General features: G+C 49.5%; 2 protein-coding genes across 4 annotated transcripts in view; both read right to left on the reverse strand.

Moving 5' to 3' along the window:
- Positions 1-309: 309 nt before the first annotated feature.
- LOC119164966 (DNA polymerase delta catalytic subunit) lies at positions 310-5969 on the reverse strand. The gene is made up of 2 exons (XM_075873415.1): positions 3810-5969; positions 310-3711 (listed from the first exon to the last, which is right to left on the reverse strand). Exons 1-2 carry the CDS (start codon positions 5515-5517, stop codon positions 2606-2608), a joined length of 2814 nt encoding a protein of 937 aa, XP_075729530.1. The 5' UTR covers positions 5518-5969; the 3' UTR covers positions 310-2605.
- A 15412-nt stretch (positions 5970-21381) lies between these two features.
- LOC142771653 (uncharacterized) overlaps positions 21382-25917 on the reverse strand; it is a 38217-nt gene continuing 33681 nt past the window's right edge. For all 3 annotated transcript variants that reach the window (XR_012886051.1, XM_075873417.1, XM_075873418.1), the window contains exon 3: positions 21382-21481. Coding sequence is in view for 2 of the 3 variants with exons in the window: in XM_075873417.1 (XP_075729532.1) it covers positions 21423-21481 (59 nt within the window). In the remaining variant the exon portion in view is untranslated. The remainder of the gene's footprint in view (positions 21482-25917) is intronic.

Consider the following 25917-nt stretch of genomic DNA (forward strand, 5'->3'; position numbering starts at 1 on the left):
AAATCTTTTTTCAATTTATTGTCCTTTCGAGAACACAAGTACTTGAAAGAGGGCACATTTAGCACTCTCCGCAGGAAGATTTACTTAAGAGATTAAGATTCCAGGGTAGATGAGCTGGTACTATTAATAATTGCTGGGTTTCGACGTCCCTAAAGGTCCCATGCTTATGAGAGACGCCGTAGTGGAGGCCCCCAGAAATTTTGACCACCTGGGGTTCTTTAACGTGCACCTAAGTCTAAGCGCACGGGACTCAAGCAATTTCGCCTCCTTCGAAAGTGCGGTCGTCACGGCCGGGATTCGATCCCGCAACCTGCGGGTTAGCAGCCAAGTGCCTTTGCCACTAGACCACCGATGCGGGTAAGGGCTGGTACCTCGTGAAGGGAGTTTATAGAAGCCTGTTTCCCAAAACCACCATATGATTATGAGAGAGGCCGTATAGGGAAGGGCTCCAGAAATTTCGACCACCTGGAGTAGTCTGACATGTAGCCATGGAAGTCTGTTGTATTAAGAACAAGGGAATGGAGTGTATTGGCGACACCTTGTGCGTATTCGTTCATTAACGATTATTGATATTCAACAACGTAGCTGTTGATCGAGCCTAATTTGTCCGGGACCCTTGGCAACGGATTCGGAAATCCTGAACGGGAAAGCACCACAGAAATGTGAAAGTCTTATCACTAAACTAGCATCATAATAAAGGTGTATGTGCCACATAAGTTGAGCAAATGCAACTGAATAACTAGCTGGTGCATTCTTCGTTTTTAGTGGAAGTAGGGTGTTGCGGGATAGGCCTAATTTCTGTGGCACATCGCCACTGACGGCCATCTTAAGCGAGACCTTCTATGTGAAGCTGCTTACAAGTATGATATTGTCAAGATGCAATAAAGCTGTACTACGACACCAAGCGTTAACAATAGAAAGGAGCAGCTTTAATGAGCTCGTCTCAAGCTGACCATGAGGAAGCGTTCAATCAGTAGAGAACGGTGGCTCTGAAGCAGCGGGTAAGTCCATTTATATTGCAGGGTTGGCGAGGCGGCTTCCATAAGAAGCTAAAGTTGTCTGGCTGTCTCTTTTGGGAGTTATTGATTTGTGTTTGCAGTTACATATGACGGAGTCCAATGGGTCTTGTGGGCCAGGTACTTCTACATCAAAGAAAGACACGCCACCCAGTGCTCCATTCTTTTTTCTGATTAGAATTAACAGTCACCGATACACAAACATAGTGCTGCTAATGAACGACACCAGGGGCAAAATTCAGCCTGGTCTGTGAGACATGAGGCAATGTTCAGTGCAAAGTAACACAACGACAAGAAAGGAGGACACTACACGTGTTCTAATGATGCTTCTTTTATCGAGTTTAGTGTGAGCAGAGATGAACAGCAAGAACTGCTTGTTGCCTGTAGGTTCATACAAGTCCGGTTATCAAGGAACGTGAACCTGATATCGAGGAAGTGGAGCTTCCCATCACTAGTCGGCAGTTCATTCGTTAGTGACGAAGTGTTCAGGCACCGTCGAAACAAAATGACTACGTTAGCAACTGGCGGTTCACGAGAAACTCGGTTACGCAAAATTATGAGGTAATTGTCGCTGTACGTAAATAATTCCCGAATACCTACACCAGAGGACAAACCTGGTATATTTTTGTCCAGGTCGACTAAAGATAACTTACTGAGAAGCGGAGCAAATTGTGATTCTATTTATTTGATTGATTTGTGAAGTCTAACGTCCCAAAACCACGCTATGATTTTGAGAGACGCCGTAGTGGAGGGCTCCGGAAATTTCGACCACCTGGGGTTCTTTAACGTGCACGCAAATCTGAGCACACGGGCCTACAACATTTTCGCCTCCATCGTAAATGCAGCCGCCGCAGCCGGGATTCGATCCCGCAAACTGTGGGTCAGCAGCCGAGTACCTTAGCCACTAGACCACCACGGCAGGGCAATTGTGATTCTATACAAACCCCTTCTTTTGAAGAAAATGCTCATTTTGCCAGAGTACTTGAACTGGTATAGCGCATTACGATAAAAAAGAAACGGCTGAGCAGACTGGCACAAGTGTGGGACATAGCACTAAATTCCAACAGTTCCAAGTTAGAGCTCTGTTCTTTTATGCCAGACAGCTCGACCGTTTCTTTTTCACCGTAATGAGCTCTAGCAGTTCAACTGCGACGAACAAAGTCGCTCATTTTTTAACACTTGTGATTTTTCCGAAGCGTTCACGTTTGTATAAATGTACGCACGTATATAAAAAGATGAGAAGAAAAAAATGCACTTCTCTGCGCATACCTGGTAAAAAAGAGTACATAGGAAAAATGAGCTCATATGCGCATGACATCTCGCTATAGCATGTGAGCATCCCTACTGTGTACATTCATGCTGCGATGTCTACTTAGTTTTAAACTACTTAATAAACTACTTAGTCTCACGTTAGCACGTGTGTTGCGTCTTGAATAGCAGACAACACATTACAAGGGCAAAATTGTTCCTCAAACAGGCCGTTTATTGAAAAAAGTTGTAGGTTTCTCGGAAAGTAAAAAAAAAGGGGGTGGGGGGGGGGGCTTCCACTACTGAGCCACAAAGTAAGAATTCTCTTCCTGTTACGCAGTCTAGTTGTTGGTGGGCCATATTTTGCTGGCGGCCTTCTTCTCCCCACCTAGTACAGGTCCAAACAATCTGAGTAGAGGCCTCTTTAGCTGTTTGCACTCGTAGTAAGCGTAGTCAATGGACAAGCCTTTTTCTCTAACGTAATCCGGGTCTTCTGCCCTGTACGCGACTTTGCGCTGCACCGCCCTATTCTCGCCCTCAGCGAATTCATGCGGTCGGTCTTTACGCTGCTTTTGGAGTTCCTCTTCGTCCGTCACCCATTCCTTGCATATGACGTAAGGAATACGATCACCCACTTTTGCCGGTTCGCCACCCCTTGCGATCCTTTTGTCGACGACACACAAGTGCGCCTGTGCACTCTTGTACTTCTTCTTGGCGTGCGTCCTGTACAAGATCAGCTCTGCAGCGTCCACGCCACCTGAGAGTAGGTCATCAACGGCCTTCCTGGCTCTCTCTACTGCGGCATCGATGTTCCCTTTCTCGATGATGTCTTGAATGCAGTCTTTCGTGATTCGCGACACGTACAGCGTACAATTTCTGCGTACAGTGTCTAGTCCCTTGATGTCAATCTTGTCGTGCGACTCCGGGTTCGCAGAGTACATGGCACCTGCATACCTTTTCTTTCCCACAAGAATATAAGGTCTGTATACCTTCTCAAACTCCAATCGTATGGGGTGAGGGAAGAGATCGGAAATGCGCTCGGCCAGAATTTCGCCCATGTTCATGGCTTCGGCTACTGTTTTGCCTCGACAGAGAATCATCACCGAATCGGTATCTCCGTAAATCACGGTGTGCTGGGCAAACTTCTCCACGTAATCAATGGTCTTGTTCAACAGGGTCCTCCCGTAGGCCGTCACAGATCGAGCGATTTCAACGCAGGACAGCAATCCATTTTCCTTGGTGCCCGTGAAACCGTACACTGAGTTAGCGCACTTTTTGATGGCTAACTGGCGCTCGTTGAGGACAGACCACATAAAAGGATCGTCTTTCCTTTCTTTCATCTCCTCCTTCACTTGCTTTCTTGATTTCAGCAAGCCTTCCAAGATTGTTGGCAAGATTCCCTTCCTGACGATTTCGGGCACGAACTCATCGCGCGCGCAGGGGAAGGCTTGCCTTGGGCGTACTTGTAGCAATCGCCATCGTCTTCTCTGTCTTTTTTGCCTTCTTTTTGAGCATCCACTCTTTGTCGTTTTGAGTTCTGCAGGCGCAGAGTAGAGTAGCACAAGTTCATCGCGATGATGACACTCGGATAGAGGGAAGCGAAGTCCAGCGTGCAGACAGGATCGTCGTAATATCCAATCTTTGGTTCGACCACCTTGGCTCCTTGATAGCGAACGTCACCAGAATTACTACTTTCCGCCTTTCTTTTTCTAGAAGATGAAGGTTGTGCTTTGTTTTCTTCCTCGCCATCACTACTGTCGGTACTAGAGTCGTTGCCGTCGTCATTCAGGCTGTCTGGTTGTTCCGTGGCACCTACTGTCATTGCCGGGAATAACGTCTGACGAGAGTAGGCCTCCCTGGCGATGAGGGTCATGACGCGCACTTGTTGGCCCCGGTCGTATATGTACCGCATTGGGACACCAGTTATGTTGGATAGCTCTAGTATGGACATGGCTGTTTTGAACTTCATCATCAGTTTCAGTGGAATGAGGGCGCGCGTCACGCCGCATCGGGCTATACTGGTTGTCGTGGTTAATGGGCCCTCGTCGACCTTTTTGATTTCAGAGCATTTGAGGTCGTCCAACGGTGCTTCATCAGGAAGAAACTCCGCGACAACGCTGTGCAAGCTGTCCGATCTAAGCTTTCGTTCAGTCTTTATGACGTCACACATGTCGATGAGGATGCGGTCGTGTGAACATACGATATCTTTGTCAGTGCGTGAGTAGTAAGACCAGTTTCCGCTGTCACGGCGCCGTGAAAACGAGGGCCATATATTAAACCTCTTAAAGAGACGGAACCTATCCAGAATGTAGGGCCAATCGAAACTTCTCACCTTGTAGCCCGTGATGATGTCCGGATCAGTCGAAACCACGTGTTTCCTAAACTCCTCGAGCATTCTGGTCTCACTGTCGTAACACCTCACGTCCACGTCCTCTACGGAGTCACAGGAGCCGACAACGAAGACGCATTTCTCAAAGTGCGCGTTGTCGTGTCTGGCGCGTAGCATGTCGGATGTGGTAACCGAGGCTATCTGAATGATCTGGTCGCCCATGTTTTCGGCCTTGGGAAACGCACGAGACTCAGAAGTGCACTTGATGTGGATGCTCATGGCTTTCAATGCGGGAGTCTCCTTACTTTTGTTGTCGATAACCTCGAGGTCTCGAAACGACGTGCTCATTCGTAGACTTCCGTTTGGTCCGTCGTATTGCAAAATTTTGGGCGCCAAGCAGAGGAGCTTGCTGGGATGTGCCAACCCAACGTCGATTTTAAACTGGCACACGGGGTCCACCTGCGCCATGTACACTTTGTACGGTACGATCTCTGCAAACTTTTTATACACACCTGGATCACTGACGAACACTTTCATGAATCTTTCCTTTGCGTCGTCCGGGCGGTAGCCGTATCCGTCGATGAACTTCAGGTCACTCGAGGAGTTAATATTGTGCGAGAATCTGGCACGAAAATTAACTTTGGCGCGGGCTTGTTCAAGAAACTCGAGAACTGTTCTTTCCATCTTCTCGACGTCGTCGTCCTTGACCTTGAGGAACATGTATGGCATCCATCCCGTCACTTCGACTACGACGAGTCTTCGCCGGTCCGGAGAATCCATACCCCCGCCGACATGCTTGGCGAAGACGTAGACGCAATATTCTCCGGTTTTGTGGTTACTGTGGTAGACTATATCTACGGGATACAGTTGGTATCGGCTCGACGGAGAGGGTCCCTCAAGGCTGGATTCGCCTTCTTCCGTCATCGTAGAAAGCCTCTGGCATATGCTGCACGTAAGACCACGACCGGCGTATGTGGCTTCCTATCCCGGCGAATAGATGATAACAAGCCCTCGCACTGAGAGGTGTGCTATCTCGCTGTGCGCTGTCTCGCTGGGAACTGAAACATTACGGAGAGCAGTGACAGGCTCGCTCGACGACGAAGGCAGCAGACGAAATGCTCTGGATCTCGATGGTTCCAGGATACACATTACACCCACCACTGGCAACACTGTGGTTGCGAATCTTTATCAAGGGAAACACAACCAACCCGTTCGTTGCGCGTTATCTGCATACGCCTCGGTTCCACTCCGGCGGCGACGACGTTTCTTATCAGGACACGAGGAATCCGTTGCGCGAGGAAGACCGAGCGGCGTTTTTGTTTCAGTCGTCCATACGAGCGTTATGGCCTTGATATCGCAAAGAGATCAGCCGACTTTCGAGCAGGCGATGTTCGTAGGAAGTACTACTATGAGCGTCAAATGAAACCCGAACAGCGGCAAGCCTTTGCGATAGTGTAGTGCGTGCCGTCCAGTTATCACCGTCGACAGGCGCGCGCATCCTGTTCGGCAGTTTTCCGCATATATGCGCGCCTGTTCGTAGTGATGAGTGGACGGCGGGCACTATAGCATCGCAAAGGCTTGCCGCTGGTCAGGTTTCATGTCACGCTGATAGTACATTGATAGGTTTTGCACAGATATTCGATGGCTGGTTTCTCGCTACGGTATGACAATAAAAAAATCTGAAGTACTACAAGCATTTTCTCATATGTATCTGCATAAAAGTTGTGTATGTAACCACTCATGTGGCTGTTCATGCACGAAAGCCTGCATTTATGTTCCCATTTAGAACACCGGTGTCTGTACTACTACTGCTCTCTTTCTCTCTACGTTTAGGGGCAAAGCTCCTTATAGCGGCACCCGTTCGTCCCTCGTAGCCGTTGTAGTGTGTAACAAGTATAACATTTTGACCTCCGAGGTGGTGCCGGTAAGAGATTTCTTCTGTGCGTTATTGAACAATAAAAGATAGGGCTAAATGTACATGCCAATGGCTGCTAATGGGGAATGAGAGACAGGAGCATTCGGCTTTTAGTTAACGCGCACGTTGCGATCCCCATTAGCAGCCATTGGCATGTACATTGAGCACTATCTGAGAAGAAAGGGTTGCTACGTTATACTCGCTGGGTGTAACCTTCTTAGCTTTAGAAAAGTTTAGCGAGCGTTGAGCCGCAGTGCCATGAATACAATGAACTAGTATATACCATGAACTCGAGGTGGTTAAAAGTGGGAAGTAGACCCGAAGCGCAAGCCGTAAGAAAGAGTGCGTATGCCACCTCTCGTTTAGTCCTTGGAATGTCCGCTGGATGGCGGTGCTTCTATATGGGGAATATATGATGAAAAGATGCGAGATTGGGGTACTTGGAGTTTTGAATAGATGGACGAACGGACACACAGACAGTTGCATGGATGGACGCAGGAACGGACGCAGAGGCGGATGCATGGACGAACACAGAGACGGGCGCACGAACAGATGCACGCACGGACGGGCGGATGGACGCATGGACGGTCACTCAGACGGACTCATGGACGGACGGAGGCAAGAACGAATGGACGGACGAATGCTTCGCCCCACTCTGCATCTTTCACTCCATGGATATACTGCCATTTTTTTTGCTTTGCAATGATGCGTGTACGCGTATGCTTTCTAACCAATTTTCGAAGCCTTGTTGTATTCTTTTTTTTTGTATGAGCTTTCTCCTAGTTCTCTGCAATGTCATTGTGCTCTTTTATTTCTTTTTTTTTTCAATGAAGTTCCGTTGTATGAAGAATGGACAGGGTGGATAAAGAGGTCTAACCAGGCGACTCATGATGTCACGTTTCGTCTCTGGTATCATGACAATAATGAACTGTAAACTATAATAAGTGTTATGGCGTTTATTAGCCGGCACACAGCGAGTCTGCACAATGGCGACAGTAACGGCCAAAACACGGGGTCTCCGCGCGAGCGGCGTTCTCCTTGGGCAGACCCACTAGAAAGCACATAAGAGTTCGACCCACTTCAGTGTTCGGCGGCTTCTGTACAATTACCCCGGGGTCGAAGAGGGAGCCGCCTGGCGACCTAACAGCTTGTCACTACGAGCGGGTCATAGTAAGCCTTCAGACGCTCCGCGTTGACTATGTCGCGCCCGCGGCGGCGCATGTCCGAAGATTGTTCAATTGGCTCGATAAGATAGTTGACCGGAGATGTGCGCTCGATCACACGGTAGGGACCTTCATATTTCGGGAGTAGTTTGGAAGAAAGGCCAGCTACAGAGGTCGGGATTGAGAGCCATACAAGGGAACCAGGAAGGAAGGTGGGCTCAGAAGTGGCGGAGCCATCACGAATATTCTTCTGCCGCTCTTGCTCATGCGCCGTAAAAGTCTTGGCAAGCTCGCGACACTCTTCAGCAAGCCTGGCGGTCTCGGAAATAGGTGTACACTCAGATGGATCCGGCGTGTACGGGAGTATCGTGTCGATGATGTGTGACGGGTGCCTTCCGTACAGCAAAAAGAAAGGTGAAAAACCAGTCGTGCTCTGAGGGGCGGTGTTGTAGGCGTAAGTGACGAAGGGCAGTATGGTATCCCAATTCGTGTGGTTGGCGGCGACGTACATCGACAGCATGTCGCCGAGGGTGTGGTTAAAGCGTTCGGTCAGACCATTCGTCTGCGGGTGGTAAGCAGTAGTTTTGCGATGGACAGAATGGCACTCGGTGAGAATGGCATCGACGACTTCTGACAAGAAGACACGGCCTCGATCGCTGAGAAGCTCCTGGGGTGGACCGTGGCGCAATATAAATCGATGTAGTAGGAAGGACGCAACATCACGCGCAGTAGCCGCAGGGAGAGCGGCGGTTTCGGCGTATCGCGTTAAATGATCTACGGCGACGATGGCCCAGCGGTTGCCAGTGGACGTCAGAGGAAGTGGTCCGTACAAATCGATACCTATGCGCCCAAACGGACGGTCAGGGCAAGGTAGCGGTTGCAGACCGGCTGGTGACATGTGTGCGGACGGTTTGCGGCGTTGGCAAGCGAGACAGGAGCGAACGAACTGCTGGACGTAGCGGTACATCCCGCGCCAGAAGTAGCGTTGTCTAATGCGATGGTAGGTTTTGAATACCCCAGAGTGCGCGCACTGTGGATCAGAATGGAAGGATTCACATATCTCCGACCGCAGACTGCGGGGTATCACGAGTAGCCACTGTCGGCCATCGGCGTCGTAATTGCGTCGGTGTAGGAGGCCGTCACGAATGGCGAAATGGTGAGCTCGACGACGCAAGGCACGCGTGGATGGCGTTGCGGACGGATCAGAGAGCAAGTCGATCAGTTGGGCGATCCAATTATCCTTTCGCTGTTCGGTAGCGATAATGTCAACATCAATGGCAGAAACAACAACCGAGGATACTGAGCAGAGCACGTTAGCTTCAGGCAGAGGGGAGCGCGAGAGGGCGTCGGCGTCAGCATGCTGGCGTCCGTTGCGGTAGAGGACGCGGATGTCGTAGTCTTGTAAGCGAAGAGCCCAACGGGCGAGGTGGCCTGAGGGATCCTTCAATGATGACAGCCAGCATAGTGCATGATGGTCAGTGACGACATCGAATGGGCGACCATACAAATAAGGTCGAAACTTTGTAAGAGCCCAGACGATCGCCAGGCACTCTTTTTCCGTGACGGTGTAGTTTGTCTCGGCTCTTGTGAGCGTACGGCTTGCATATGTCACAACATAATCAGAGAACCGGGTTTGCGCTGCGCCAGGACAGCGCCGAGGCCTACACCACTGGCGTCCGTGTGCACTTCTGTTGGGGCCGTAGGGACATAGTGGCGGAGAATGGGAGGAGACGTCAACAAGTGGCGGAGCTTCAAGAACGCGTTGTCGCACTCTGACGACCACGAATTGAGGGGCCCGTTACTTCCGAGGAGCTTCGTCAGCGGTGATATAATCGTGGCGAAGTTTCGTATAAAGCGTCGGAAGTATGAGCACAGGCCCACGAAACTACGCAGTTCTTTGACGGACGCAGGTTTTGGAAATTCGGCCACGGCCCGAAGCTTGGCTGGGTCAGGAAGAATGCCATCCTTGGACACGACGTACCCTAGGATGGTGAGTTGGCGTGCTGCAAAGCGGCACTTCTTCAGATTTAGTTGCAAGCCGGCATTGCTCACACGTGCGAAAACTTCTTTTAGACGTTGGAGATGGGTGGAGAAATCTGGAGCGAAGACAACAACGTCATCGAGGTAACACAAGCACGTGTGCCATTTCAAGTTGCGCAGTACGGTGTCCATCATGCGCTCAAATGTCGCAGGTGCATTACACAGACCAAACGGCATGACGTTGAATTCGTACAAGCCGTCGGGTGTGATGAAGGCAGTCTTCGGTCGAGCGTCATCAGCCAGGGGTACTTGCCAGTACCCCGAGCGCAGATCGAGAGAAGAAAAAAATTGGGCTCCGTGAAGGCTGTCCATTGCGTCGTCGATGCGCGGCAGTGGGTAGACATCCTTGCGAGTGATCTTATTGAGCCATCTGTAGTCCACACAGAACCGCACAGAACCATCTTTCTTCGCAACAAGAACAACAGGAGACGCCCATGGACTGTCCGAGGGCCGAATGACGTCGCGTCGGAGCATATCGTCAACCTGCTCGTTAATTTGCCGGCGTTCAGCAGGCGACACGTGGTATGGACGTTGCCGTAATGGTGGATGGGCCCCAGTGTCAATACGATGCGTAACAGTGGACGCGCGACCGAGAGAACTTCGCCCGACATCGAAAGAAGAACGGTATTCTTGCAACAGGTCTAGAAGCTGGGAACGCTGCACTGACGTAAGGTTGTCATCAATGAATGGGCCAAATACATCAGGAGATGATGGGTCAGAAGTAGAAACAGCACTGATGGTACGTGAATCGGGACAACGCGAGTCTTCGGGTGCGTCCAGGACTTGTGCGTCGTCGACTGCTTCCACTCTGCCGAGACATTCCCCTTGAACCAAGGTAACAGTGTACGGGGATGGGTTGGTCACAAAAATAGCGGCGTTGCCTTGGGTGATTTGCACGGTCGCGAAAGGTACTAGCAACCCTTTCCTCCTGGAAGCACAGTAGGATGGCGAAACAAGTGCAATTGTGTCGGAGAGACCGGTGCAGTAGACCGATACGCCCATCGTCGAGCTTGGAGGCACTATAGTATCGTCTTTCACAAGAATCTTGTTCAGTGTCGAGGGACCGTCTTCTGGCGTCAAATGCGAGAAGGGCGAGAGTTCAATTTCGGCGGTGGCACAATGAATGACGGCGTCGTTGCGGGAGAGAAAATCCCATCCCAAGATGACGTCATGAGAGCATGCAGGAATGATGATGAATTGGGCGACAAACAGAACGTCCTGAACGACAACGCGAGCTGTGCAGCCTGCTGTAGGATTAATACGATGTGAGCTAGCGGTACGAAGGGACAGTCCAGAAATCGGCGTCATCACTTTTCGAAGCAAGCGGCAAAGGTTTTCGCTCATAACTGATACCGCAGCTCCAGTGTCAATAAGAGCAGATGCATGAACACCGTCCACAAGCACGTCAATGACATTAGATGGGTGGCTCTGAGGGCTTTCACAATGCGATAGCGTCGCAGTCCTTGCCTCTGGGACTGCGACGACTAGTTTTCCCGCTCATGAGCAGAAGAACTTGGCCGCATGGGGGACAGAGACCGACGTCGTGGAGACGGCGACCTTCGAGCAGACGGACCTGGGCGAGACGACAGTGGCACAGACGGCAGTTCCTCGTTATACGAACGGCTAATGTGGCCAGCAACAGGAGAAGTGGGAGCCGGCTGTAGTCGAGAGCAATAACGGGCTACGTGACCGGCGTAACCGCAAGCAAAGCAGATGGGCCGGTTGTCGGGTGTGCGCCATCGGTTTGCCGGGGTGGGTCTCGCCCGGAACGGTGTCTGGAAAGGTTGCATGGTGGGCTGAAAATGAGGCTGAGGGGTTGCGCCAACATATGCAGCCGGCATACCCGCTGCAAAGGACGGAGGTCGTGCGACAGCTTCGGCGTAAGTCACTGGTGCAGGCGCTTGAACGACTGGAGGCGGCCTTGCGACCACTTGGGCGTAACTTGGGGGTGCAGGGGCCGGAAGTTGTTGTGGGTGGTACGCAGGCATGACCTCCGCTATTTCCTGCTCAATCGCTCGGCGGATGGGTGGAAGAATGGTAGGGGCCGATTGTTGAGCAGCCGGTGGGTGGGCAAAGGGCAGGAGAGAGAACTGCCGCGCGATTTCCTCACGTATGAAGGACTTGAGATCTGCCAGCAGTGCCACCTGATCACAGCTCGCTTCCAAGCCTGCAAGCCCTGCATCTCGTGATGTGGAGCGACGGGTCATCGAACGCTGCCGGCGGAGCTCCTCGTAGCTCTGGCACAGCGTGATGACCTCAGCTACTGTGCCTGGGTTTTTGGCAAGCAGCATCGTGAAGGCTGCTGAAGCAGCATCGCGTAAGCGCTGCTCAGCTTGCAGCTTGCGAACGGCAGGGCGGCCAAAAACGTTGGTGATAGCAGTCTTGAAACCGGACCAGGTTGCAAACTCGGACGCGTGGTTGGTGTACCACAAACTTGCAACGCCCGCAAGGTAGAACACCAAGTTTGTCAACTTGCCGTCCTCGTCCCATTTGTTGGGGACGCTCACGCGCTCGTAAATGGCGAGCCAGTCCTCCACGTCAGTGCCATCGGCGCCCGTGAAGATGGGTGGATCGCGGATCCTGGGGACACCGGGACATGGGGGTGGCATGGGAGGAGGCGTTTGCTGAGAGGCGTCGTGGGACATGGTAGATTGCAGCGTACGTGAGCGTAGTTCCAAGGGCATCGAAGGGGATCGTAGCACTCTCCACCAATTTGTTATGGCGTTTATTAGCCGGCACACAGCGAGTCTGCACAATGGCGACAGTAACGGCCAAAACGCGGGGTCTCCGCGCGAGCGGCGTTCTCCTTGGGCAGACCCACTAGAAAGCACATAAGAGTTCGACCCACTTCAGTGTTCGGCCGCTTCTGTACATAAGTAATATTGAAAAATACATGATATGATTACGAGGTGTGCCGCAGTGAATGGTTCCAAAAATTTCGGCCATCGCGTGTTCGTTAACGGGCTTCGACATCGCATAGTGCATGGGCCTCCGACATTTCGCCTCCATAAAAATCGAACTCGCGACCTTCGGCTCAGCAGCCCGGACGGTAAGAATTGTCAAAGGAGGAATGGGAATGTCATTTCTATAAGATATGGAAGCATTAAGAGTATAAAAGTTTCATTACGGTTGAAACAGCACGAACACCGCAGACAAAAAAACAAAAAAACAAGCGCTTGTTTTGTCTGTTGTTTCGTATGTGTTGTTGGTGCTGCTTGAACGATAACGTAATCGTACTGACGTACCCAGTTGTCGACATTGCTATAAAAGCGTTTATCGCAGAGCTCCTCCCCACCCCAACTCCACATATTTTCGAGTGCGTAAGAAAATAATGTTGTCAATGGATACAAGAATGAAAATGAGACGATGCAGTGGTTCTCACTACGGCCTTCCTTTGGCAAGCTGCTTTGCTGTCGTAGAAGTAGGTAGGTAAATATCTTTCGATTGCATGCCACATCAGCAACCTTGGGCCGCCTTCGAGCGCCACATAGGTCTTAGTGAGCAGGGGCGTAAACAGAAACTTCCCGGTGGAAAAGGGGGCACCCCCCCCCCCTCATCTAAAATGGGGGCCTGGTCAATTAATTTGGGTTCTACCATGACAAAAAAATAATCACCAGATTCCACGTACGTGGGAATCGACGTTATGCGAAGCATGCGGAGTGAAGGTGGTCGTGTTGCACTTTTTTTATTGAGCGACACGTCATGAAATGACACTAAGTATATGTAGAAATGTTGCACGCACACACATGCATATGTTGAAGAGTTGCAGATGTTTATATAACCAGTTGTTTGCACTTGCGCAACGATGCCAACTGGAACGTGCGTATTAGCAACACCGGAAGCTGATATAAAGCGCTGATGCTCATGACGATGCTGCTCCCGGACACTGCTACATAAATCAACTTCAGCGCATGGCAACTAACCACAATTGACGTTAATCAGACGTGACGGCTGTTTTAAAGGAGTACATATGTAGTGCTTATAAAATTGGGTAGGCAGCACTGCAACCACAATTGATGTTTCACGAAGATTAGCGTCTATTTGAAAAGTAGTTCAACGACCTGGCATAGCTCTGTGGTTAAATGCTTCATTGCCACACAGAATGCTTGGGTTCGATTCCAGCTGGGATCCTGACATTTATTCTTTGCATTCACCGGGTCGACGCTACCGATGTCGAGTATTTGTTAACACTCGCGCGTTGAAATTGTCCATGCGTTGTTGTCATTTCTGGGTAGATACTGTTACGGAGATGAAGTGAAAAAAAGAGGAAGGACAAAATCAGCTGACAGGCTTGCGAGTGTGCCAATCAGCCATGGTGACTCTTGCCTGTGGGTTTTCCTCTGTAAGTGCATTTTGTACAGAAGTCACCGATTCCGTAACATATCGGTGAGAGGTGCGGGGTAACCACCAGGCAACGGAGCTCCGCAGCAGATGTCGCATCGGTTTTCCAGCCATGGCCAATGCTGAGCCCTCCGCGCCAACGTCAGCGTCTCTGACGAACACGGCGTCGTAACCATACATTTTTACGCCACTTAAGCATCCCGGTACATTCTGCGGGACCGATGGCGTCGACGTTGACTACTGGTTGGCCATGTTCGAACGAGTGAGTGTGCCGAGCAGATGGGATCCCACACTTCAGTTGGCCAATGTACTGTTCTACTTGAGAGGCATGGCGAAGGCGTGGTATGAAAACAACGAAGAACCAGCTGGGACCAATGCAAAGAAAAGATGCGAGAGGTGTTTGGCAAAACCGCCAGTCGTAAGATCGCCGCCAAAAAGGAATTCGCCTACCGTGCCCCGATCCCCCACGGAATCATACCTCGCGTACATTCAAGACGTGCTGGCCCTCTGCAGAAGGGCTGAAAGTGACATGACAGAAGGTGACAAGGACAGTGTCACGGACGGCCATTTTTGGCGACACCGCGTCACGGCAATTACCGGGCGCCGTACTCCCCCACTGACCGTGAGAGCGGCGGGCGCATGAAAGGGAGCCGAGAAGTGCGGAATGGGGTGCTCTTCTTGGAACGTCGCCGCCGACGTTTGATCCTTTTGTAACTGCGGCGGCGTCTGCAAGGTCGTAGAAGGCCGCAGTATACCCCGAACAAGGATTATACTACGAGACGCACCGGCTGAGAGCCAAACGGTTGACCGTTCCCACGGGGAAAAGCGTGGGAAAAGCTCTGGTGGCCAAGCCGTATGACAACAACCCGACAGGTTGTCACTCTCGCTAGTTGAGGGCCCTCTCCCAATTAAAAAGGGGTGGGGTCAAAATATTTTTGGGGCGGAGTTTTCATCAATTGAACGCACATGATTGGACCCATGTAGAGGTCTCTTGTCCCCAAGGAAGAGAGTGAGGAGACACGAGGGGGATTTAAGCTCAGGATTTTGCCCTGCTAGGCAGACTAGTCGCTGACCAAGATGGTGTAGAAACAGATCAACAAGCATCTCTTCTAGAAGTTTTTAGTGTGGCTCTGTATCGGCTGGCCACCTAAACTTAGCCGTTCGTCTAGTTGTGACGCGATATTAACGTCTGCAACGTAGACATCGGGACTTCGCCTCGAGTTAGCTCAACCTGCTCGAAGTCACCTGCAAGCACTAGCCTCCCGGAGCCACCAGCGTTGCAACACCGCCGACATCGCAGTCGTGCCAGAACTCTCTTCGACTTCTCGCATCCGATCGTCGGGGACGCAATGCTGCCGGTCATCACACGTATGCCTTCACCTGTTTATATCTTCGAACTTTCTCATCCGTCGTTATATTCTTGTTAGTTTGTGTAGTTTGTAATAGTTCTCTCTCGTAAGCTGATTTATTGTTTCTGTTATATATTTCTTTAGTTGTATCAAGTGTCGATGTATTTTGTTAGTTGTATTGAAGTGTTGTATTAGATCCCGTGGGCTGCCATATCACTAGAGTAAAGTTTGTTTTGTTTTCTCACGTCTCTGATCTCTTCACTGTCTCTGCTTGCGTACGGAACGAACCAACCTGCTGTCATTCCCGTCGCCGACTTCGCGCTGGCGACGCTAGAGTGGCAGCTTGTAACAGACAGGCATGTCCTGAAAGGGATTGCCGACGACGTGTTGGACCTCCTGATGTGCAAGGGCTGTTCCGCCGTGGACGCGATCATCAAAGAGTGTCGTCAGTTTTAGCAAGTGGAAATTCGCCGCATTCTGCAAACATTCGCCCGGCTTCCAAACACCACTGCTACATCAACTTGCAAGGACCAATCCGCACCGCAACTTCCGTCGCCGTCGAGAGACCTGACACGTATTGTTCATCGCGAACTGGGCGCAATGGCGCCCTCAGCGTTCTATTCGCGCAGCACCGATACCACTCCTGTTACTGTTCCTCTTGTTCAAGCTCTCGTGCGCCAGGAGCTTGAAAACATCGGGGTGCATTCCGTGTGCCATGTCACCGCGCCCAGAGTCAGCGAATGCCCTTTCGCGATGCCCTCCTCCGACCGACGGTTTTCTCAACGTACTCGCAACCCGGCTGAGTGGCAAACTGCAGATGACCGCCCAATATGTTTCAACTGTCACCGCGTTGGACATATTGCTCGTTACTGCCAAAATACATGGTTCTCGGCACCTCGTGCAATCCAATATAACCTGTTTCGACGGTACCGCCCGCACGTTTTCGCCTGCCGAAGAGTCCAATGCCGTTGGTCATTCTCGGAAGACTTGGTACAGCCGCTCGCCTTCACCACGTGGGCACCAGTCTCGTTCACTGCAAATACGTCGCCCATCGTCCCGTTCGCCCCAGCCACGGCGCTTCTCGTCCCCCGAGGCTTCCGGCCGCATCGTCTCGGAAAACTGAGAAATGCAGCTCCCGGAGGTGGTGCTGCATTGACGACTTCCGCAGCAAATCCTCTCTCCGTTCCCACCAGATGAAGTGTAATAGACGTTGAAGTAGACAGCGTACCTGTACAAGCACTAGTAGACACCGGCGCAAGCATTTCGGTCATGAGTTGAAGCCTACGCACACGTTTAAAGAAAGTTCTGACACCAGCGGCTGCACAAATGCTCCGTGTGGCCGATGGTGGCACGCCGATGGTTCTCGGTATGTGCACTGCCCGCTTGAGTATAAAAGACCACACTACTTCTGTCATTTTAGCCGTGATTGACCACTCCCCTTATGACGTTATCCTAGGCCTGGACTTCTTGTCGATACATTCTGCTCTTATCGATTGTGCTAACGGCGTCCTTCAGCAAGAGCTGCCTCAGATAGTTGCCGAACCCCACATTGCCCCGCCGCGCCTGTGCTCTCTTCAGAATGTGCGACTGTCGCCTCAGGCAGCCACATATGTCGTTTTGACCACGCAGCCACAGGTTCCCGATTGTCAATATGTCCTCCTTCCTCTCACCGACGTCCTTTAGGAGCGCAACAGCGCCTTTCCCCATACGCTTGGGACTGTCACTGACAACTGTACCTCGCTCCCACTTCTCAATTTCCGCTTTTGCCCTATGTGCTTCTTTGTGGCATGTTCTTGGCCAGCGTATCTAATGCTGACGAATTCGAAATAGTGGCTCTCACCACCAAGATTGATTTACTTCAGTCTCCTATAGCTAACAGCACCTGTTCTCTGCCAAATCGTTTCTCGAAGATGACTGCACCCGACCTCAATCCTGCGAAAGCCAACGACATTCATCGCCTTCTCGAGTCATACACCGACATTTTTTATTTCGATGACGTACCTCTAGGGCAAACATTCACCGTTCAGCACCGTATAAACACTGGTGACGCCAGCCCCATTCACCGACGCCTCTATCATGTCTCCCACACTGAGCGCAGAGTTATCCAAGCGGAAGTTGACAAAATGCTCAACAAAGGTGCCATAGAACCATCAAGTAGTCCTTGGGCCTCCCGTGTCGTCCTTGTGAAGAAAAAGTACGGTACCTGGCGCTTCTGTGTTGACTATCGCCACCTCAACAAGATCACGCGAAAAGACGTACACCCGCTACCACGCATCGATGACGCATCGGACTGCCTGCACGGCGCTACATACTTCTCGACTATTGATTTTCGGTCCGGCTACTGGCAGATTTCTGTCAATGAGACGGACTGCGAGAAGACGGCCTTCATTAAACCGGACGGTGTATACTAGTTTAGGCTCATGCCTTTTGGGCTATGTAACGCCATTGCCACATTCGAACGAATGATGGACTCTCTCCTGCGTGGTTATAAGTGGTCCACTTGCCTCTGTCACCTAGACAATGCGATAGTCTTTTCATCTAATTTTACAGCCACCTGACCCGCCTCGCTGCAATTCTCTCAGTCTTCAGAACAGCTGGGCTACAAATAAACTCCATGAAATGTCAATTTGGCCGCCGTCAAATTACCGTTCTGGGCCATTTTGTAAATGCCGATGGCATCTAACCAGATCCCGAAAAGATCCGCGCCGTCCGTAGCCTTCCGCTGCCCTGGTCTACATCCGATGTCCTAACTTTCATCGGCTTATGTTCCTACTTTCGTCGTTTTGTGAAAAACTTCGCCGACGTTGCCAGGCCACTCACAGATTTACTGAAGAAGGATACCACATTCTCATGGGGCCCTGAGCAGACTCAAGCGCTCACCGCTCTCATCGGCTACTTAAATACGACCCCCATACGTGCCCACTTTAATCCTTCTGCTGCCACAGAAGTTTGCACCGACGACAGCGGCCACGGTATTGGCGCAGTTCTCACTCAGTGGCGCCACGGCAGACAGTGTGTGATAGCTTACGCCAGTCGCCTGCTTTCTCTCCCTGAGAGGAATTGTTGCATCACCGAGAAAGAGTGTTTAGATTTAGTTTGGGCCATCGCCAAATTCCGGACATATTTATATGGTCGCATGTTCTCCGTCATTACGGAACACCACGCCCTCTGCTGGCTGACTTCTCTGAAGGACCCGACTGGACTGGACGTCTGGGTTGCTGGGCTCTGAGGCTCCAGGAATTTTCGTTTAGTGTCAGCTACAAGTCTCGCCGTTTGCACAAGGACGCAGACTGTCTTTCTCGTCATCCAGTAAACCTTCCTGATTCCGCTACGACTGACCTGGAGAGCAGCGTAATGGCGTTTACTGACATCGGCGATACGCGCATTGAACAACGACGGGATGAGTCAGTGCGCAGCTATCATCGACGCCATCCAGTCTGACAGCCATGACGCTGAATCTCGTATGTTCGTGCTGCATGACGACATCCTCTACCGCTGCAACGTCAGCACTGAAGGCGCTGAGTTTCTGCTTGTCATTCCTCGTCATCTATGGCCTGCCATACTTGAACAACTTCACGACGCACCAACAGCGGGACACCTCGGTGTTTCCCGCACATACGACCGCGTGCGACGTCGGTTCTTCTGGCCAGGACTGTACCGCAGCGTGCGTCGATATGTCGCCACTTGCGACCTTTGCCAGCACCGAAAAAGACCTTCTTTGCTGCCAGCTGGATACCTTCACCCAATCGGGCTCCCCTCTGAACTATTTCATCGCGTGAGACTCAACCTTCTTGGCCCTTTTCCGTCGACGACATAGGGAAATAAATGGATCACCATCGCCCATGATTATGCGACCCGTTACGCGATAACGAAGGCCATGCCAACCGGTTGCGCCACGGACGTCGCGGATTTTCTTCTTCATGACGCCATCTTACACCACGGTGCACCCCGACAGCTGCTTACGGACCGCGGCCGCACTTTTTTGTACAAAGTTGTCGATGACCTCCTTCGATCTCGTACTACAGTGCATAAGCTATCTACCGCCTACCACCCACAAACTAATGGCCTAACTGAACGTCTCAACCGCACGCTCACAGAGGTGCTTTCGGTGTACGTATCCGAAGATCATCGTGACGAGGACACCACGTTGGCCTCTGTGACTTTCGCGTATAATTCCTATCGACAAGACACCACAGGATTCTCACCTTTTTATCTTTTGTATGGTCGCTACCCCATATTGCCGTTTGAAACCACCTTGCCTCTCAAGCCATCTGCTTCCGAGTACGCTCGCGAAGCCATTGATCGGGCTCACATGGCTCGTCAAGTTGCCCAGTCTCGTCTCACCAGGTCACCGGATATGCGAAAAGCCCGCTACGACCACCGGCATCGTAATATAACGTTTTCCCCGGGTGACCGCGTGCTCCTCTAGTCACCGTGTCGACGTGTAGGTCTCTCCGAAAAACTTTTGTCCCGATACGCAGAACCCTCTACGTCAAGTTAGCGACGTCAACAACGAAAAAGCGCCATTGCACTCCAATACGTCACTAAGTTTGTCACTTGTTGACAATGTTCATGTTTCGCGCATGAAACCCTACTTCTGTCGCACTTCTCCGAACTCGCGCCGAGACGGCGCTCCAACACCCGGTAATCCTGTTACGGAGATGAAGTAAAGGAAGGACAGGATCAGCTGACAGGCGCGCAAGGGTGCCAATCAGCCATTGTGACTCTTGCCTGTGGTTGTTCCTCTGTAAATGCATTTTGTACAGAAGTCACCAACGCCGTAACAATACTAAGTGTCAATCACCTGTGGCACATACCCGCCCGTGGGTGTGTGGCGGTGTCTGGCGGGAAGTGTTTGACGGCGTACGTGACAAAATCGTGACATAAATCAAGTCTTGACCAGCGTGTCATATTCGTCAAACCATCTTACCCTCCCCTGCTAATTTAGGTGCACGCCAAGTTAAGGGGGTGACCACGAGAGCACCCAAACGTAAGCGGTTAGATAGATAGATAGATAGATAGATAGATAGATAGATAGATAGATAGATAGATAGATAGATAGATAGATAGATAGATAGATAGATAGATAGATAGATAGATAGATAGATAGATAGATAGATAGATAGATAGATAGATAGATAGATAGATAGATAGATAGATAGATAGATAGATAGATAGGCACGCTCAGAGTCGCGGAAGTTCGCAAAGAAATGTTTAGCAATTAAAATACTTTTGAGAGGGGGGGGGGCACGGGCCTGGCGTGCCACTCCCTGGCTACGCCACTGCTACTTAGTAAGTCTGTGGGACAGATTAGGAAAGAAGGTGGAGCGGACGCTCCTGTGCGAACTCCTATGGAGGCTATGTTACGCTGTTTTGCTTGAGGCGGCTCATTGCGACGTTCATGATATGAACTGATGTTTGGTTCGCTTTAAGTTGTATAAGTGCGACGCATCAGATTAAACTGGGAAAGACTCAAACCAACAACCTTTCAATAAAGTGAACGCTGTATTGCATAAAGGCTGTAAACCCGATGTTTCGAAATCAACTACTGCCTTCTTCGGGGTGACTGAGAGGCACTATAGCGAGAGCAACGTAGATACACATATACGCCTCCCTGCTTTGGCCAGTGGCCTCGCCATGTTTTTGTAAAGATCTTAGTTTACCGGTTGGCGTTATCGAAAGTCCCCAAAATGTTCCACGACACCACCAACACTCTAATAAAAAATATAGTGCGTGCTATCTCTTTTCGGTTAGGCCCGACTTGCTACATTTATGACCCCCTTCAAAGAAGCTCGTTAGCTCGGGAGCTACGACTCTGTCGAGAGTGTAATGATCCCCTAAAGATAATTGACATGTTATCTTTTACAATGTTGCATTTTTTTTATTTCCAGTGGTATTCCTCGCTTAATTTCGCAGGGCACATTCCCTTCCGCGATGCTCAAGGAACCCCTAAATAAAAATAGATCATAATGCAATGAAATTTGTTCATCCACACCGCCTCTTTTCACACATTTATTTCGTCTAGCCTTGAGGAGGGACGCATATGCTGATATTTTCTCCCATGTCCTTGCATGTAAACGCTGTAAAAGAGAACAAATAAATTTAAGCGGAACTCAGGTATGGAGTTCTTTGTGCGCACCAAAAGAGTGTTAAACTCTAAAAAAGCTGACATAATTCTTTAAAGGCCTTTGTAGTAAACCATGTTCGAATTTAGCAATATTTACGCCATACAACGGTATATAATCCTCTGACGACCTATAAAAACTTAATCGCCGTAGAATATCATGGGGACAACTTGGTCAGCTAATTGGTACAGTGTCCTAAAAGGGTTACAGTGGCCACGGGCCGGGACAGAGTGAAACTAATTCTCCACTGTGCTCTGCTTTTCCTCACTCTGTCTCCGTGGGCACTGCAACACTTTGAAAAAAAAAACAGAATAAACGAGTGATTGCACAAAAAGACGAGGACATTGCATAGGCTGGCGCAAGCATTGGTGCTGTTGTAGTTGGAGGAGGAGGAGCTATGGAGTGTCTCAATAACTTCCCTGGTCTGATCATTGTGACTGAAAAGTATTTCAGTCTCAGGAAACAGCGGGATGAAGCCACATTCTAAGCTATGCCGTCTAATGGGAGAGTGAGCCTTAGTTGCTAGCGATCTATTGAGCTCTGAAAGTCCTGTGTTGGCAGGGATCAGCGGACCAGGCAAGCTCTTTAGGCCTTCCATATAACTAAAACAAAAGATCGTTGCATCAGCCAAACATCGGCTATAGTCGAAACGATTGCGAAACGTACTTTTTTGGAAAATCGCTGACAAATGTTTTCAGGGTGAACAGTGGAAGTGCCTCAGACAAGCTGGCTGACATTTTGGTAGGAGGACCTATCTTTGTCAAAGGACCTAACTTTCACAAATATAGGTCCTCCTATCAAAACGTCTGCGAGCCTGTCGAGGGCACTTCCACTGTTCACCCTGATTACGTCAAGGGCACTTCCACTGTTCACCCTGTTTACCCTGATCGTGATTTTGGACCGATAAATGTTGTAACTTGAACATCACTGGCACACGTGGTATGCTATGAAGCTGTATATTAACCATGTTTTTTTTTTCCTGCGAAATAAAGTAGTTGCGAGTGTAGCGGCATCCTTTTCGTTCCTTTTACGCCTTGTCTCCGTGCGGTGCTCTACAAGTAAACGTGATCCACAATGCTGACCTGCATAAGGTCGTAGGTATCAAAGGAAATAGAAATTTATTAAGAAAGAATTGAAAAAGCAAACATAAAAAAGTGGAAATGAATACACAGGCAGGGGTGGTGTCATAATAATTCAACTAGGCTTGTCGACCACAAAAACTTCAGGGACGCTCTCGTATCTTTTCGATAAAGATCGTATCATCCTGCATCCAGAGATAGCTTCCCCGGAGAGCTGCCATAGTCGTCGAGGTGCTTAAACATTTGATAGGGACTGTCGCTAGGAGCGGCAGTGAGTGGTTAACGATACCGTCAGATGGTTTTAGCGCTGCCGCAATAGGTCACAGGAAGCACAGTCAGCTATTCTTGCGCGGCAAGCACGACGAAACCAAGATAGAGAATGAGGGAGGCGATAAGCGTACGTTGCTTCACCTGTTCCACGCAACGCATCGAAGATGGGGGTCTTACTTGGTAGTCAGTTTTATACGTAGTTGGTTAGAATATAAGAAAATGAATTGAAGCTCGCTTTTTCACCGAAAAAATGCTTGCATAAGTGCTGCACTTAATAACGATGGCTAAATTATGCGACTCTATGCAAGTCTCCTGTATTTCAAGTAGGCTACTTTCTCTTGCAGGCGCATGTAAGTGTCACTAGTTTTCGGGTGAAAAACTGCGTGGCGTAATGAAAAGGCGAGAACAGGGTTGTCTCATTTTGTGTTTTTATCATTTCTTCGGAGCTTTCGTGATGTCACAGTTGGGCATAGGACGATCTTATGACCGGAAAGTAAGGAAGTAAGAAATAGCAGCCGTTAGCACGGCTGCTATTTAAGCCTCTTGGGTGCAGCGATGACGACGATGAAATTAAAAACGACTCGTGCCGCTTCAACATGCGTGTATATAGTTTAACCTGGTAGCGTTGCAGAGCTCGTTTCGCGGAAATTATTGTGTTGGTGTTCGCGCGCGTGCCGCTGGTTCTGAGCGAATATTTAGCGTTGCCCGTGAGCGAAAATTCAAGTTAGACGCAAACAAGTAACTCATCAAAAAAAATTTTTTTTTTGGTACGAGTGGTAACCGAACCGTGAAGCTTCTGCGTGGTAAACAGGTGTTTTATCAATAAGCCGCGGCTGTGCTCGAAATTGCTTTCAAAAAAACCCTATAAGAAGTTTATGTATCGCGTGAGGAGTGTCATTAACACGTGTAACATAGCATGAAAAAATATATAATCTCGCCTGACATCGAAACATGCGACTCGCGCAACGAGTGGTCGGTATAAAGGCTCGTCAATTACAAAGCAGACGTGTATAATAATTATCATTATCAACAACAGCATCGAGAACATGTGCTGCTGCACAGGCGCACGTGTTACGTTTTGGACACCTGGGTACTTTGCCAACAAGAAAAAGGTGAACAAATATGACGTAGTCGGCCCTTGGTATTCGCAAGCGTACAGATGCTCCTTTTCTTGAAGCATGGTTCAGGCACCCGCCGAGAAGCGAAGCCAGGCTATAGCGATTCTGAAGGTGATGCAAACGGGGTCTGATTACACGCTATCGCACTTTGCTCTTCAAGGCAAAGCTCAGCCGTCCTACAAGTTTTGGCAGCGAGCGCTTAAGTGAAGTTGCTTCAGCTATCGGTAACTTGTTATGCAAAACATGCACAGATTGTACAAAACAGCACAGGCAGGTCGCCCAGCTACCGAGTACAGCAGATGCGAGAACTTAAACGGGAACTCGATCTGCTCGGCAAAGTGTAGCCCGTAAAACACGTGAAAGGGAGAGAGAGAAATAGACAGAAAGAAAAGAAAAGGAATTGTGAGAGGAGGAGAAAGAAAAAAAGAGAAAAATATAACTGCCTATATGTATCACACCGTATTTCATTCATTGCACTCTTCGAATCAGAAGGCATTCAAGAGCGTGCAGCATGATCTGTCTCCTCGATCTATAACCTTAACAAGAGCTCCTCAAACATAAGAGTTGATCTTGGATAGTGGCACTTGCAATATGGAGGGAAATACATGCGTTTAACACTCTTCCACAAAATTTTCACTGGAGCAACAGTCTCAAGAAAGGAAACATATCTCCTTAACCCTGTAATTCCCACTGAATCACATTTGATACATTGGTTTAAATACCTCAATAAAGCTACTAAAAGCTACTATAGGAGTCATAATAGCAGCTATTGCAGATTTAACATGTTATGAAGAAGGTACAGTGACTTACATAATATGTGATAGTAACAAATTATTCACAATTAATCACAAACAAAATTTCATTTGTAATTTTCCTAAAATTAATTGCACACGAAAAGTAAGAACAGTCAGCGTTTTTTTTTTCATTTTTTTGAAGGCATAACTGTTCGTGTGCATTATATAGTTAAACCACCTACAGCTCTGCCCGTATGGGTAATTCTTTGAAAGGACAGACAACTGGCCAGAAGGGAAGATTAGAACGCAGTAGAAATGAAAAGACCATGAAATGTAGTGGTCTACTCTACATTTATTTTCGAGTTGTGACTATACAGCCTAATTTTTTTTTAAATGATGCTTAAAATTATCAACAACCGCCTTGTGGCACAGGCTAGTGGAAGAGCCTTGAAGTGGGATTATGGAATATGGAGTCGATCACTTTCCTGAACGATGTCGCATCGTCTGGTGCTGTTGTGCGTGCCAGTCCTCAATATTAGGTTATGTGTATTATTATTCAGCCCCGCTGAGCTCTGTGCTGCTTACGACAGAAAAAGCACGGTTAAAAGTGGCGCTGCCATCGCTGCTACCAGTGGACCAAGTCAAGCCGTGGCGCATGCGCACGGGGTACACGCTTGCACTGTGTGCCACCACGCTGGAATACGAACTGCCCGCGCGCTGACTGTTTGAAGCATGTGAGCATACCACTTCGTAATCGCTGCAGATAGACAAAGTCTGATTGCAAATATTTCGTGGCATTTTCGAATTTACCAATCCGGGATCAGGCTCACTGACGAATAAGACTTCCTTTGTGCTGAGAAAAATGGGCATCATCAGAAATGATGGTTGGTCTCTTTAAATATTAGCGAATATTGTTGTCGCATAGGCATATTTAGGCAATCGTTTGTTTTTGGTTGTTTTTTTCAGCACATGCCATGATTCTAAATGGGAAGCACCCCGCTCTTGGAGTGAACGGACACAGTAGACACGGTCAGAGCGAACCAAACAACGCACACATTTATTTACCTACCTTTAGATCGACTATATTGTCAACAAAATTATTATACATCAATCGTGATCACGCTAGACAACCGTGCACAATATTGCACAACATTCAACAACGAAACAAACAAAAGAACACACTCAAGGTG

The sequence above is a fragment of the Rhipicephalus microplus genome, chromosome 9 (assembly GCF_043290135.1).
Source record: "Rhipicephalus microplus isolate Deutch F79 chromosome 9, USDA_Rmic, whole genome shotgun sequence".
Taxonomy (NCBI): Eukaryota; Metazoa; Arthropoda; class Arachnida; order Ixodida; family Ixodidae; genus Rhipicephalus; species Rhipicephalus microplus.

Bases quoted from the DNA above. Each gene is read 5' to 3' on its own strand.
- LOC119164966 (XM_075873415.1), bottom strand. From the start codon at position 5,517: ATGACGGAAGAAGGCGAATCCAGCCTTGAGGGACCCTCTCCGTCGAGC. The intron at 3,712-3,809 runs GCCTGCAGAACT...GCCCAAGGCAAG, and splicing joins CTTGTGCTACTCTACTCTGC to CCTTCCCCTGCGCGCGCGAT.